Source organism: Xenopus laevis, chromosome 1S, assembly GCF_017654675.1.
Source record: "Xenopus laevis strain J_2021 chromosome 1S, Xenopus_laevis_v10.1, whole genome shotgun sequence".
Lineage (NCBI taxonomy): Eukaryota > Metazoa > Chordata > Amphibia > Anura > Pipidae > Xenopus > Xenopus laevis.
This window is the reverse complement of record NC_054372.1, coordinates 63,433,593-63,449,749: the sequence shown is the minus strand read 5'-3', so window position 1 is coordinate 63,449,749 and position 16,157 is coordinate 63,433,593. Positions and strand designations below refer to the sequence as shown.

The following is a 16,157-nucleotide window of genomic DNA, read 5'->3' as shown; positions in this document are numbered from 1 at the left end:
ACATATTCAAACAACTCTTCCAAAGCACGTAACATCCTAAACAAATGAATAAATAAAAGAACCTAAATGCATTTGAATATAATGCAATCTTTGTGCTTTTATTTAGAGTAGACTGTAGAGTCGCTGAACTTCTCACCACAACATTTCCAAGTTTACTTTTTCAGAATGATTTAATTACGTTTTTTGAACTGTAGTTTTAATTCCAGTGTAAAACTAAGGCTACCATAATGTTGTTGGGGAGGCTGGAATTCAGTTTAGTAGCCTCATTAGGATATGTGGGAGGTACATAACTTACTAGTGCCTACTTGTGCTAAATTGCACAATGCTCAACTATCCTCTAATGTACTATGTATGTAATTATGCATGTCTTATATTGATCCTGTATTGCAAGTTTTTGCATCTCAACAGCTTCAGGGAGAGGTAGAAGAGGCTAAAGAGATCTGGTACTGAACATTCTTTTTGTCAGTCAAGAGTGTAAGTCCTGTCTTGCCAGCTCTGGCTCAGTACATGACACAGTTCCATGCAATGTTAGTTTAAAAAGCCTTTATTTGCTCATGGCTTTAGATCTGAAACATTACAACGTTTCGGGCCTATATCCAGCCCTTTGTCTATCTATGCTGTGGCCCTGTGGCATTTTGTACAACAGATGATCCTACTGCCTATCTGTTTTTGGAGAAAGAAAATGAAAAATAAGGAAATATCCTTATTAATCCTATCTGTCCTGTCAGTGCTTCCAAAGGTTGTTTCTTCCTTTAACTATCCCAATGACTGTCCTTGTCTCCTTCCCTGCTACATTTCTCGCGCTCTTGCTCCTAAAACTGTCTGAAAAATCTATTACCTCCAACTACTACTTCACAGAAGTATGGCCATTGCAAATCCTTCTACCACTTCCTATTCCAATCTCTTCTGCTTTTACTTCCTGCAGATGACTTCTCATTAAATCTTGGTCTTGGCCATATTCCTATCTGCTTTTGCCCACCTAATGCTCAAACCCTCACATGCTTCAGACCCATCTAATTTCATTCGGATTCCTATTCTCCCCAATTTCTGTTTCTCCTTTACTTGTGATCTGTTACAAAAAATCTACTTTAGTGGGCTTTTTTATAAAAAAAATAATTTGTGAGATTTTAGAGTTTTTTTCTACTTCGAATAAAGTTTATCATTTTCCTGGACTAATCATCTGCTTTTGATTCTCTATTCTCTTGGCATCCATGACTAAGCTGCTTCCTGGTTCTCTTCTTAACTTTCTTACCACTCCTTTATCTGTTGCTTTTGCTAACAAATCCTCAACTTAAATTCATTTTGAGTATGCCCAAATCCACTCCATGTGCTTGCACTTTGGCAAATGCAATGGCTCCAGGTGCAGTCACAATGGAAGTCTGATTCTCAGTCTGTCTTTAGGGCAAGGCCAGACGTGGCGTTTTTGCGGCATTTTACGTTGCATTTTTAAAAAAGAACAGCCAGTCCTTATTATGCATAAACTGCACTACCACTGAAACTAATGGAAAACACAGTATTGGCGTAGCAATAGAATTCTTAATGAATCAGATGAAAATTGAGCGTAGGACTGGCCAGATATGTGGCCATAGATGCACCGATAATATGGTATGAAACAAATTTTTGTACGATATTCGGTGTGTGTATGGTGGGAGACAAGCCGATCCAATATCGGCAGAAGACTTGGATATCGGTTGGCTCGTCGATGGGGCAGGCTGGAAAATTTTGATTGGGTGCCTTTGAAGGCACCCGAACATCAGCCATTGTTAGTGCTGAATCGTCAGATACAGGTAAAATTCTATTGTTTCTACCTGTATATCTGACGATTCAGCTCTACACGTGTGTATTGAAATGAACAATCTTTCTTGGAAAGATCTTTTCCAGGAAAGATCATTATTGTAGCGTGTGTGGCCACCTTCTTGTCTAGGCTGCAGTGACAAATAGAATGCTATTTTGACCTGTTCTGGCAAGTTCTAAACCTCCTTTCTTAATATAAAAAGTTATATTGCTTGATGGAACAATGACAGTATCCTTAAATACCTGGACTGCAAACTTAGTTAATGAGTAATCATAGTTTATGAAAAAATTATAGTTACTGAGTAACCATTGATTAACTATACATGAAACAGTTCAATAGGAACTGACATCCCATAGACATGTTAAACAGATCGCATTTGTAATGAAGTATTTCCAGTGATGAAAAATGATAATAGCAATCAATGTCATGTGATGTGTGCATATTCATGCATTCATCCTTTTTATTTCTATATTATAAAATCACTCCTGTCTGACACCCAACAGCTGCATGAAGACAGAATGAAGAGAGGCCGATGCTGAGAGATGGATAGTGAACATAAACTTGATTATTTCAGAAATGATGCAGATATGTATTTATAAAGTTTCTTATTTTATTATACTGAAGCATATATACATTTTTAATTTTCATGATAGTTCCCCTTTAAAGTCTGACTAATCAAGAGTTAGAATTGCTGTAAAGCGGGACGTTTAGTTCTCGCTATTATGGTAGACATGCGTTCACTCCAAATTTCACAGATTACATGTTTGGCTAAATAACTAGATTAGAAACATATTTATTTTTGCACTTCCTACTCAGTTTTATTCTTACGCTGAACTTTTCCTTTAAGTGTGGTCTGGGAAGACATGTAAGGGGTTATTTATGATCCCGGGGGAGGTGCAAGTGGGAGTACACTCATTTGTGGAGCAATGCCCCACGCAGTGGGCAAAGTGCAATAAAAATAGCTGATTGTGGTCTTTTTTTTCCCTTTCTACACTATGTGGGGCATTTCGTATGACCCTGTAATGTATCATTTGTCAGTTTGAAACATTGTTATAAATTTTTTTAGTAGATAGATATATTTCCTTTTGTTGATCTATTATCCATCAAAAGCATTTTACATTTGTCAGTCTTCATCATTTTTGGACCAATGTGTCAAAAGTAGGAAACGTTGAATTTTTTTCTAAGCAGAACAACATCAGATGAGTTTCTCTTCTGAACTTTTTGTCCATCAGCCCAGATGACATAAATGACCAGGAGGTGGCACTGTTGTTTCATTGACTTCTAGTCAGTTTTCCTTTCTACCATGTGGTATCTGTATTAGAACTAAGGATCTGCCTCAAAATGCTCAAAAAACATTTTCTATACCTTCTGCTTTGTAAGCATAAGCAGCTAGATAATGAACGTGTTATATCAATTGTAGATTTTAAGACTGTAAGTAGTAGCAGGCCAGCAATGATTTATTTTCAAGAAGCATAATGCATGATTACTCATGAGCAAAATGACAACATTTTCTAACTAGAATACCCCACTGTGGAAAAATATGGCTATTTTTCCCCATTATTTTAAGGTTATTACATTTACTTTTATAGGCAGTATAAATTCTTTATTATGTTAAATCATTACATTACTTTCCATCATCTTAAGTTTTACATTTTTGTTTAGACTTGTAATATTGAAACAGTTATAATCAACAGGATGTCAGGCTGCAAATGACCGTAGTGGACTTCACACGAGAAATGAAAATTGTATTAGAAAATGATAAGATTCCTTAGTCTGAAAAAACAAGAAAAACAGAATATTATGTTTAAAGACAAATCATGGTAACAACAGATACATTTTAAAACATGGCTGCTGCTTAAAGGTTTCTATAATGGAAGTGACACACTATTTTGACCTGTGTGCTTTAACTCTGGTCTTACATGCTACTCAGCACCACATGGTGAAGGACAGCTCCAAGCAGAACAGGCATCAAAAGTGATTGCCAGGCTCAGATTGCCCTGGTGGTGGTTGGGTGTTACAGTAAAACTATAGCTGTCAGGTAGAAATTAGACAGTTGGGTAGCAGTGGTTCTTAAACATGTTTATTTAACACACAAGTATTGCATGGGGAGTACAAACTGCACTTCTTTTTGTAACGTGGGGCCCTTACTTACTGACCCTAATCTGATGTATACTTGTGGGGTGTACAGTAGCAGAGACTAACTATTATTTACTAATCTCATTCACAGGGTCATTGTACCCAACCTAATCCAGAAATGAGGCCTGTGTCAGCCTCTAGCCCCTGCTGTTGCTACCTGCTGTTTAGATGGAGCATCAAGAGCCTAGCACAATGTAATCCCTCCCATAATATCAGTTAGGGAACAAGGCATCCTAAAATATCTTTAAAGGAGAAGGAAAGCCCCAGGGCGCAAAACCCCTCCCCCCCTCCCGTGTATTGCCCCCCCTCCCTCCTCCCCCCGGGCCTACCCCTCCCGCTGGGCAAATGCCCCTAACTTGTTACTCACCCCTCTGCACAGGTCCTGTCCACGGAGTTCACAGTCGCCATCTTCTCCCACGCGCGTCTTCTTCCTGCTCTGACCGGCGTCTTCTGGCGCATGCGCAGTAGGAACAGGTACCGGTACAGCTCTATTGCGCATGCGCCGAATGTCACGAAGTGAAATCGGAAAACTTCGTGACATTCGGCGCATGCGCAATAGAGCTGTACCGGTACCTGATCCTACTGCGCATGCGCCAGAAGACGCCGGTCAGAGCAGGAAGAAGACGCGCGTGGGAGAAGATGGCGACTGTGAACTCCGTGGACAGGACCTGCGCAGAGGGGTGAGTAACAAGTTAGGGGCATTTGCCCAGCGGGAGGGGTAGGCCCGGGGGGAGGAGGGAGGGGGGGCAATACACGGGAGGGGGGAGGGGTTTTGCGCCCTGGGGCTTTCCTTCTCCTTTAAAGGGCATGTAAAGGCAAAAAAATAAAATCCCATTTTTACTTTAATGAAAAAGGAACCTATATCCAATATACTTTAATTAAAAAATGTCTACCGTTTTTATAAGAAACCTGACTATATGCAGTGAAATTCTCCCTTCATTTACTGCTGTTGATAGGAATTGTCAGACGGTCCCTAACTGCTCTGCAGGGAAACAATCATACTTATGAACAGCCCCCGCCTAGCCATGCTTTGTTAGTTTCCCTGTAGAGCAGTCAACAACTGTGTATAGATTTGTATTGGATTTTAATTTTGCCTTTACATCTCCTTTACTGTTTCCAACTCCAGCTGCAGGGACAAAGATCATGGAGCCAGATTTAAACAGATAAATTGGGATTCTAGTTGGAGGATTATTTTGCTGCAGCCACTGGTTCTGCAGAGTTGGAGAAAGTTTGTATTAAACAATACAAATACTATAAAATCACATGACAACAGAGGACCCAGTGCAGTCTGCCTATTCTGATTATTAATCAGTCTTGCTGTATCGGCTTCTGGCAGATCTTATTTGACTTGTGCTGACGATCCCTAAGCAGCCCAACCAACCAAGTCTTGGTCTTTCAAAGATATTTAACAAAGTTACAAGATGGTGACCCCCTGTGGCCAACTTTGAAAGCATAAATTATTTGTTTAATTTGGCTTGTGGTGCATTAAGTTCATGTTTATGCTTAGTATACAAAATACAGCACTTCTAGCCTCATTCTATTTTAGACTTTACTTCCCCTTTAAGGGTCCTGTGCAGTTGCATCAGTCACAGTGGCCTGGAGGTGGTGCAATCCTTCCATTGGGTGGACTCCCATTTTTCATTTGTAATTAGCCTATGGAATAATTATGCCATCCCACGGCCAATGTGACAGAAGTAAACAGTGTAGTTTCTACAAATCTCTGTCCTGCCGAGTTGTTGAATAAAGGTACTTTGCAGCCAGGGCCGGAACGAGGGATAGGCAGAGTAGGCGCCTGCCTAGGGCGCATTCATGAGGGGGTGCATTTTTACTGGGAAATTAGCTGGTTTATGGCACCTGTGTGTGACTGCTGTAAAGGGCCACACCACACTATTGGTTTTGGTTCAAGCGGTCCGGCACCTGCAGAGATCCCCAACTTCCCTGAAACTTGCTGGCATCAAGCCTGCGCTGTAGCAGGAAGCAGCGCATCCTGAAGTCACTACCGGCAGTGAGCAGCAGCAGAAAGAGAGGAGGAGAGCTGGGCTGGCACGTTGGTGTGGCGCATAATGAAAGGAACTGCTGCTGAAGATAATCAGACGGATGGGCCTTATTTTCCTCGTTCCTGCTGGCACAGGTATAGATCTGGGGTAATATTTATGGTTGCCTGCTAGCAAAGGTACAGATTTGGGGGCAAAATTTATGACTGGCTGCTGGCACAGGTACAGGTTTGGGGGCAATACTTATGGCTGACTGGCACAGGTACAAATTGGGGGGCAATTTTTATGGCTGCCTGCTAGCAAAGGTACAGATTTGGGGGCAAAATTTATGACTGGCTGCTGGCACAGGTACAGGTTTGGGGGCAATACTTATGGCTGACTGGCACAGGTACAAATTGGGGGGCAATTTTTATGGCTGCCTGCTAGCAAAGGTACAGATTTGGGGGCAAAATTTATGACTGGCTGCTGGCACAGGTACAGGTTTGGGGGCAATACTTATGGCTGACTGGCACAGGTACAAATTGGGGGGCAATTTTTATGGCTGGCTGCTGGCACAGGTACAGATTTGGGGGCAATATTTATGGCTGACTGCTGGCACAGGTACAAATTTGGGGGGCAAAGTTTATGGCTGGGGGGCAAAGTTTATAGCTGGTTGCTGGCACAGGTATAGATTTGGTGGCAATTTTTATGGCTGCCTGCTAGCAAAGGTACAAATTTGGGGGGCAAAGTTTATGGCTGACTGCTGGCACAGGTACGGATTTGGGGGCAAAATTTATGGCTGACTGCTGGCACAGGTATGGATTTGGGGGCAAAGTTTATAGCTGGTTGCTGGCACAGGTACAGATTTGGTGGAAAAGTCTATGGCTGACTGGCTGCTGGCACAGGTACAGATTTGGGGGCAATATTTATATAAATGAAAAGATGTGTTGTAAGGTTTGTTTATTAAAAAACTGTAATGGTAATGTGGGAAATGGTAATACAGGTTTGGGGGGGGGGCGCTAATTCAAGCCCTTGCCTTGGGTGTCAAACTATATTGGCCCGGCCCTGTTTGCAGCAGAATCCCTGCACCTATTGGTATCATTACCCAATTACTGGATTTATTGATTATATTGCTCTGGATGGAAGCAAGGGTTCTTGATACCAGAACGAAGAAGGATGGGTAAATATACCAGTTTATATTGACTTCAACTCTCTGTCCCATTGCTTTAGAGCAGATTTTGCTGGACTGGCCTTGGTTTGGGAGATTTTGTGTATCATCTACAATCTGCCCCTTTAAAACTATTCTGATTTGGCCAGTCTGAAATGCGAAAGTTTACAAAAGTGTCCTGCCCCGCTCACAACATGCTCTTACTGATCTCACTGCAGACTGAATGGGCAGCATATTTTTACAGCTATAATCTCCCACCTACTCTCCAATGCAGATGCAGCACAGGTAGCACAGAATTGCAGGGTCCCACACAGCAACTTGCTCCACAATAAAAACAGGTAAAATTGCACACAAGCTAGGTCTGTATTTAATATGTCAATGTAGGCACACATGGCTTGGCAAAGCTTAGTACCAACACACAAAGGGGACCCTGAAGTAATCACTTCTAAAGGCAAGTGTGATTTGCAATGCTCCCTTGTACTTTCATCATCATCATCATCATTTATTTATATAGCGCTGTCAAGATACGCAGTGCAAACAAAGTATTTAAGCACCTTTGGCAATAGCTTTTAGATGATGCACTTTTGCATTTTACACTGCGTTTGTAAATGAGCCCAATATTGTAATATAATTAATTAATGTGTATATGGAGGGTGCATTACTTTTTTTAATACACCTGGGGGTAAATTTATCAAAGAGTGAAGTTCCCCCACTAGAGTGAAATTCCGCAGCTTTCAATTCATTTCTATGGGATTTTGAAAGGCGTATTTATCAATGGGTGAAAGTGAAAGCTCTCCCTTTGATAAATACGCCTATAAAAATCCCATAGAAATGAATGGAGAGTGGCGGAATTTCACTCTAGTGGTGGAACTTCACTATTAACTTCACTCTTTGATAAATATACCCCTAGATATGAAACACTTGACATCACTGATGATAACTGAGCACTGTTTATAAGGTTATATTTTAAAAGTTATTCATAGCTCTTGTGTATTAGAAAGAATACATATAGTTTTGTATCTTTTACAGACAGAGATACAATTTTCCATAATTAGGAATGATGGTACTCTATGTTGCTGAAATGTAAGACAATACATACCCTTTCCCACTTGCCATCAGTTCAAATGCTTCATTGATTTTTTCCACTGGCAGTCTTTGGCTCACCATGAACTCAAGGTTAAATTTCTTTGCCATATAATCACAAACAAGCTTTGGGATATCATCCCTGCTTTTAAAACCTATGCATAAAATTTACAGAATAGTTAGCATGGTGTTTTTTAATTATGACTTCTATTACAATACACAGTAAAAAAATATATACATCAGTGTATATAGGTGTATATTCTAGTATGAACCGAGTTCTTCATCCTTGCTCGCCTGCACATTTGGAACCATCCAAGAATCCTGCTTTTTAATGACATCTTGTAGGAATTGTTTAAACAAGTAGTGAACAAATCATATTCATATAGAAAAAAAATAAATCTTTAATTTTGTCCAGTTCAGTTTGTGGCACATAAATGATTTTCAATGATTGTTTAGTCAAGAGTTATTACAGGTATGGGACCTGTTATCCAGAATGTTCGGGACCTGGGGCTTTCCGGATATTGGATCTTTCTGAAATGTGGCTCTTTACATCTTGTCTACTAGAAAATCATGTCAGCATTAAATAAATCCAATAGGTTGGTTTTGCTTCCAATAAGGATTAATTATATCTTAGTTTGGATCAAGAACATGGTACTGTTTTTTTATTACAGAGAAAAAGGATATCATTTTTATAAAATTGGATTATTTGGATAAAATGGAGTACGGGAGACTGCCTTTCTGTAATTCAGAGCTTTCTGGATAACAGATCCCATACCTGTATTGCTAAATGTCAGTAGACTTTAATCTGCTTGACCGTTCTTATGAACTACATTACAATTGTGATAGTGCTGAATTTATTTTAGAATGGGTTACCAATGTTATATTATGTGGCTGAATAACACTTATTGATTTGTGTTTCTCCGTATAATAGATGAGCACAGTTTATCATTCTATGCAGTAGACTGAAGTTGCTTAAATACAAGAAGGGGGTTGCAGGAGCACTCTTTATGGTTATGTATAATATAAGTACAATGGAAGTGAGACTGATCTGGCCAGTTTTACTACAAACCTACAAATGAGGGGATGTATCTGTGCACTGGTAAACCAATTACCTACCTTGCAAGGACCATGGAACATTGAGGAGATACAGTAGATTGATCAATTCTCTGGTGCATGTTTTATTAGAATAATTTAGTATCTATGCAAATGCATACATTTTTTAAAACAAGGGTTTTTAGTTTCAAAGTTAAAGGTAAAGGTAAATAATTGGATTTCATTGCACTGGTAATATGCCTGGAGATTACCTTTACTCTGATTCTCTATTTTGCAAGGACCCACCATGGAATAGCTTCAGTTTTCCTATATGCCTTATATAAAATATAAAAAAACTCAACATTTTTGTGATTAAAACAAAAGGCATGTTAAGCACATGCCCTGTTCATTGAGCTCATGTTGAACAACTGGACAACTGCACCTTTAAATATGGGTCGCCACTTTAAACTAGGGATAGGTTTCACTGAGAAAATAAATCTTGCTTATTGCTGAGAGTTTTTGTCTTGGTTTGCATTTAGCAGGAGTCAAATGAGCACCGTACTGTTAATTAAAAAATAAAAACGAACTCTAAAGTTTTCTTCTTTAGTGGATTGTTGATCTGTACAGCAGCACATTTGTCTTTTAAATTCTGTACCTCCATATGGCAATCCTTTAATGGTACGTCCCATCATGACTTCACCAGGATGAAAACAAAGTTTATCATTTGGACCCGCGACTCCGAGCACCACAGTGACCCCATTGCCTATGTAAGTTGATTCAAATGCAGCTTTCTAAATAAATAATAAAGAAGAGATACTGTAATAGTTAAATGATAGTATTGCTGTGATTGTACATAATTAGATTAGTTTACTTCCAGAGGCATACCTGCTAACACAGGTATCACAAATGGAATCATTTAAGCCACACCTTTCCCTAGCTATGCCCATGTATAGCTGATCATCCTATAACCCTCTCAGATTTCCCACTCCTGTATAGCTTTGTCAATGCACAGTATCAATAAGGACAGTCACACAAAAACCACAATGTTTTGGTGGTGTGCTTCATCGTCATATACTGTAATACTACCAAGAACCATTACCTACCTTAAGGGGCAGATTTATCAAGTGAAAATTCGAATTTTCAAAGGCTTCATGACATTCAAGTTTTTTTCTGAAAAAAACTCGAATCTAATTTGATTCAAGTTTGCAGGCCGATCTTATTCACCCGTGTAACATAAATAAATTGCAGTTGGTCGAATTTCGAGTTCATGGCAGTTTATAATATCTCCCATGAACCCGAAATTGGACCCTTGATTAATCTGCCCCTTTGAATGTGCAGATAACCCCACCCTTATTAGGTAATTTCCCCAAAAATAAATTTTTATTATAGACAGAATAATATATTCCAAAATCTAGTAGGCAACATCACATCATAAATACAGCAACAAGGAACAGTTTTGTAATACTAAAAAAAGAGAGGTTGAAGAAACATTATAAATAGAGGCCTTTTTAAACTATTATACTATAGGCAGAGGACTGCTTGAATTAAATAATTACTGTACAGCCATGCACTCATATAAAATGAAGGTTTTTTTTTACATTAGTATTATCATCTGAAAAAATCTTTACCATTGTGTCAATATTTCCGCTGCATTCAAAGGCAAAATCCACTCCACCATTGGTCTTCTCTCTGATAACCTCTTGAATTGGTTTGTCATAATCCTTTGGGCTTAAGCACTCGGTGGCTCCCAACTCAATGGCTTTTGGAAACTTATCCTTGTGTGAGCCAACCCCAATAATCCGACCTGCTCCAGCGATTTTGCAGCCAATCATAGCTGAAAAGCCCACACCTCCTAAGCCAAATACAGCACACGTAGATCCTGGAGGAATCTGGAAAATTGAATATTAAAAAAAATTCTAGTAAATTAAGGGTCCGTAAGCAATATCCAGTCTGCAAGCCAGAAACACTTCAACATACACTGTAAAGTGGCTTTGTTCATAGCCTCAAAGCTGCTTCTTTAATTCTAAGGGAATTCAAAATACTAATGCCATTTGTAATTAATTCTCACACCTTTGATTTGTCAACAGTATTATCCTTGTAGATCTAGACATTAAAAGAAATTGCTACCTCAAGCACCGGTATGATATCAGATAGATTGTCTAGCTACCTTAGCATTCACTGCAGCACCATATCCAGTAGCAAATCCACAGCCGATAATGCAGACTTCATCAGGAGCAGCAGGGTTCACTTTAGCAATACATATTTCAGGTATAACACTGTATTCTGTAAAAGTGCTTGTGAACAGAAAATGATAGATTTGTTTGCCCTTGCATGTAAATCTGCTGGTATTGTCGTGCATCAACCCCGAGTTGCTACCAAAGCTGGATGAAAAAAATAGCAATACAGATTAGAATTATGCTTTTATTTGTTATTTTTTTTTCTACCGAATTTAGTGCAAAAAAAACAATTTACAGTAGGGAATTCTTTCATCAAAAAATATGGAAACCATTTGTCTATGGTTGTTATGTACTGCTTCATTCTTGACTAACTGCAAAAAACTCTGCCTGAGAATGCTGTGTAGCATATGCATAACCGTTTGATGTGTCATTAACGAAGACTACTTAGAGATATGATTGTTTGGAAAAAAAATAGTTGTAAAGCAGGTCTTCATCTGAAAAACATCTGGACACTGGAATAACAAGAATGACCATAAACATACAGATATTATGCATTATGTCTGTTTGCAGAAACAATGTAATCAATGGCACAATGATATGCATATGCTGGTTGTTTGGTTAACAAATGAACAAATTATCATAGGATACCTTATACCTTGGCTTTAATATGTAATAATATCTGTATTTGTATGGCCACCTTAACCTCTAATTGTTAATTCATGCAAGGCACGGCACACAATATAGGGTGCAAATAGGATTTCTGGAAGTTGAAGTTGCTGCCCCCCCCCATTTGGTAGAAAAAAACATGTACTCAAAAGATATCACTAATCTTTCAAATGGATACAGTTGTTGCAAATAAAGCTATGAATATCAATTTATGGCATAAATGTTAAACAATATGTTATAAATTCTATATGAGGCATAACAGGGTGTGTCAGAACTATGTCAGGACTATGCTACATCTGAACTGATAAAACGTCCATCCTCTCGACAACATCTGGCCTATTAACTGCTTTTCTTCTTGGAACCCCAATTAAAAGTAAAACTTACTCATTTTTAACACAAAGGTTAGCGTTTGGATTCTTGCAAGCTCTGCACTGTCTACACTGAGGTAAACAGAGTGGGATCACTTTGTCACCTAAAAGAATCAAGCAAGAAACATGAAGAAACTTGTTTTATATAAAGTTTGTTGCGGTTCTAAGGGCTCTTCCACACGGTCATTTTTTGTGTGTGCACATAGAACTGCATAGAACCTGCAGATGAGTTATAGGAGCCTACACTTTTATTGCAGAGAGCTGGTGAACATGGGTAAGCACACAGAAGCCCCTTTTACAGCCTACAATATAAAAGTTAACTTGAAGGGGTCCTGCACTCAAATACTATATTTTTAAATAACAAAATAAATAATTCTAAACAACGTAGAACGCAGTGTTTGTTTATCCCCTTTGGCTCTGTGGTATGGGAATGTAACAGGAGTCTGTTAGGGTAGAACTACACAAGTGTTTTGTATTAGATTTTGCGGGTCATATTTTATCTGATCCTCAATGCAACATCAAGCTACGCTGTGCAACACCACGCTACGCAACAGCACAAACTTTTGTAGGATGCTACAAAATCAGATGCCCCTAGGCTAGAATGTAAAGTCGGATCAAACAAGTCAGATGGAGTCTTTAGTTCATGCGTTTACACCCAACAGTCAATATTTTTCAATGAGGAAAAAAAGTCTTTCTGACACCATCCGTTTTAATCTTGTTGGATGAAGACGCAGCATGCAGTGTTCACATCCTTAAGTCGTGCCTTGTCAGATGGAAAATTTGACATAGTAGTTTACAAATCAGATTTTTGTATCAGTCACATTGTATTTTAACCCACATGACAACATCAGACTTGTAGGATGCGTTTTGTCGATCTGATACCATCCTACAATCAGGCCTTAAAATCAGGAGATTCAGGAGTCAGAGCCAGGAGAGCATAAAATAAACAGCCAGACAGATACTGCTTTAAATTGCAATTTCATTTACAAAGAACTTCAAAACCATTGAAAATGTTGAATGGATCTATTGAGAAGTTGCAAGACAAGACTTACCTGGTTTAACAGTAGTCACACCCTTACCAATGCTTTCAACAACGCCAATGGCTTCATGACCCAAAATAGCTGGGAATTTAGTACCAAGTTTACCTTTCAGTGCAGCACTGTCAGTGCCACAAACGCCAGATGCCAAAATCTTCGATAAAAGAAAAAAGAAGATTTAATTAACAAAAAGACGATTTCTTTTTGTCACAAACCAGGACTGTAAGCTTTTTTTTTTTCTTGATTCAAGTGGAAGTGAAGAAAACGCAAAGCTTTAAATGTAATAAGGTAAAAAGAGCACTGAGCCTGTGTATTATTTTTAAGAGTTATGCTCAAAAACACTTTGTATTTGCCACTGAATTCTCATGCTGTGGTGTACAATTGGGACTTCAGAGCTTGTCACTGGAGGACACTTGCCAGAGACCATAAACAACAGGATTAAATAATGAGAAAACTCTCCAAAATAAAAACTATGGACATTTTTGTTATATATAGCTTATTATAAGAAGCACAAATGTGGCACCAATCCTACCATAATGCATCACTCAGAGCAGAGTAGTAAGATTTAAATTAAAAAAATTATCATTGAGTGCTCCAATTTAAAAACAGTAAAATATATTTTAAACACAAACCCTATTCGTTTTGTTCACATAAGACATATGTATATTGCCACCTTTAAAGGAGAAACAAACCCTTAATAAAAAAAATACCCTACTCTACATAGACCCCCCTCCCTCCTTTCCCCCAGCCTAGCTGCCCCCCTCTGGGCAAATGCCCTTAACTCTTTACTTACTCTTCCTCGCAGATTCTGTCCAGCTGAGTTCTTGGGCGCCCTCTTCAGGTGCTTCGGTAATCTTTGGAATGAGACTAGTAACTTTGGCAATTTTCGTGAGTTTCAGCGCATGCGCTGTTGTCTCAAAACTAAAAATTGCTCCAATGGCGCTTACGCTGTTTGCCGGTCTCATTCTAAAGATTACAGAAGAGAAGAAGATGGCGTCTGTGAACTCCGCTGGACAGAATCTGCACAGAGGGGTAAGTAAAGAGTTAGGGGCATTTGCCCGGGGGGGGGGGGCAGCTAGGCTGGGGGGGGAGAGAGGGCTTGTCTATGTAGAGGGGTAGGGTTTTTTTTATTAAGGGTTTGTTTCTCCTTTAAGAATTAGATGGAGCTACTATATTCCTTACCATAGCTAAGCAGTTCCAATAAAGGGTCGGATTTAGTTTGATTTAAAAACTTCTCATTGTTTAACATGGGAAAACTTAATTGAAGTCTAGGTGAAAATCGGGAATTGAATTAGGAATTGCTTACTAAACTGAATCTGGTTTATAATCCCACAGCAAAGGAATGCTGCTTTACTATCAGATGCTGTTATTTTCCAGTTTATCCATCATTAAAACACAGGGAACCACAAAAGAGTGACCATAGAGAAGCAGATCTGAATAACAAATATTGTTATTAGTTAGTTGATTTGGGCATTATGGGAGTTGTAGTTGCATGGTTGCAGTTCCCAAGGGGAGTGGTATAAGAGCCTTTAAAAGAAAAAGTCATGGAGGTAAAGTTAGTCCAGCTTGTACAGTAAGGAGCAAACAGTTTGCTTCTGTATTTACAGTATGTTTGTAAATGAATTAAGTTGCAGCCTATGCACCCAATTCAGTTGTAAGTGTGTGTAATTGTTGTAGTAATTTTTTTTGGGGTACCATCCTTCCCCCCTACATTTGATAACATATGGCACCTAAACTAAACTGTGGGCACATGTGTAGGGCTGTAATAACAACTTTATATAATTTTATTAAGGTTCCCTGGCCTTGTGTAGTGAAATGTATTTGCTGGAGCATATATGGCCATTGTACTTTAACTGCACGCCCTATGGAAATTAGCCAACGCTACCGTAACTTCGAACTGCTGAGCGTATTTTCGCTAGCGCAACTTCGCCAGCATTCGGTACCCTGTGCGCAACTTCGGATCTTCGTGAATTAGCTATGTCCATATGAATTTACGCCTGGCGAAGTGTTGCGATGTGTGCATAGCCAGCGTTGGCAAATATTCGCCGGTTTATGAATTTGCCCCATGGATTGCTTTTCAGATAGATTTGACTTTGCAAGTAAAATTGCAGTTAGAATGGCATTACCTTAATTCTGACTTCATGATCTTTAGGGGGAGCAACTTCAATTTCCTCAATGGTAAGTGGTTTGTGTTCTTCCCATGCAATAGCTGCCTTACATTTGATCACCTAAAACATAAATAAAGCCCTAGATCAGATTAAATAGCACTACTGTATACAATTAAAGAAATATAAGCACTTTTAGTATCCATATTTAAAAGCAACATTACTCCATAATGTTTGAACAAATCCATCACAAATGTTAGTTTGTTGTTATTAATGGAAAGTTACAATAGCGTGTATAGTGCTAGGCAAGCACAGATTGCTTTCACAGATTCCTTTCTATTATTCCAGCAACACCATCCAGCTGAAACACTTCCCAAAATAAACAGACAGACTTGTTCTACACAAAATAGATTCAGTGTGCATCATTAAAGCAGTATAAAAATGAGCGACTGGAATATATTAGGAGGATTTGTTCAGTTTGCTTCTGCTTGCAGTCTCAATCACAGTCCAGAAGTCTTAACATCCTATTGACATGACTATTTAATATGCAGAAAAGATTATTACAGTACTGCTGTTTCTATTAGTATCTGAGAAAGATAGAAAAGGTGCAAGTACTT

General features: G+C 38.9%; 1 protein-coding gene across 1 annotated transcript; it reads right to left on the bottom strand.

Moving 5' to 3' along the window:
- Positions 1 to 3,383: 3,383 nt before the first annotated feature.
- On the bottom strand, positions 3,384 to 15,663 carry adh1a.S (alcohol dehydrogenase 1A (class I), alpha polypeptide S homeolog; the record flags this gene model as incomplete). The annotated part of the gene is given in 8 exon segments (NM_001095625.1): positions 3,384 to 3,568; positions 8,172 to 8,310; positions 9,843 to 9,978; positions 10,816 to 11,076; positions 11,355 to 11,568; positions 12,415 to 12,502; positions 13,451 to 13,589; positions 15,562 to 15,663. Coding segments are annotated over 8 exon segments (1,104 nt in total), but the record flags the coding sequence as incomplete, so codon positions are not given.
- Positions 15,664 to 16,157: the final 494 nt, after the last annotated feature.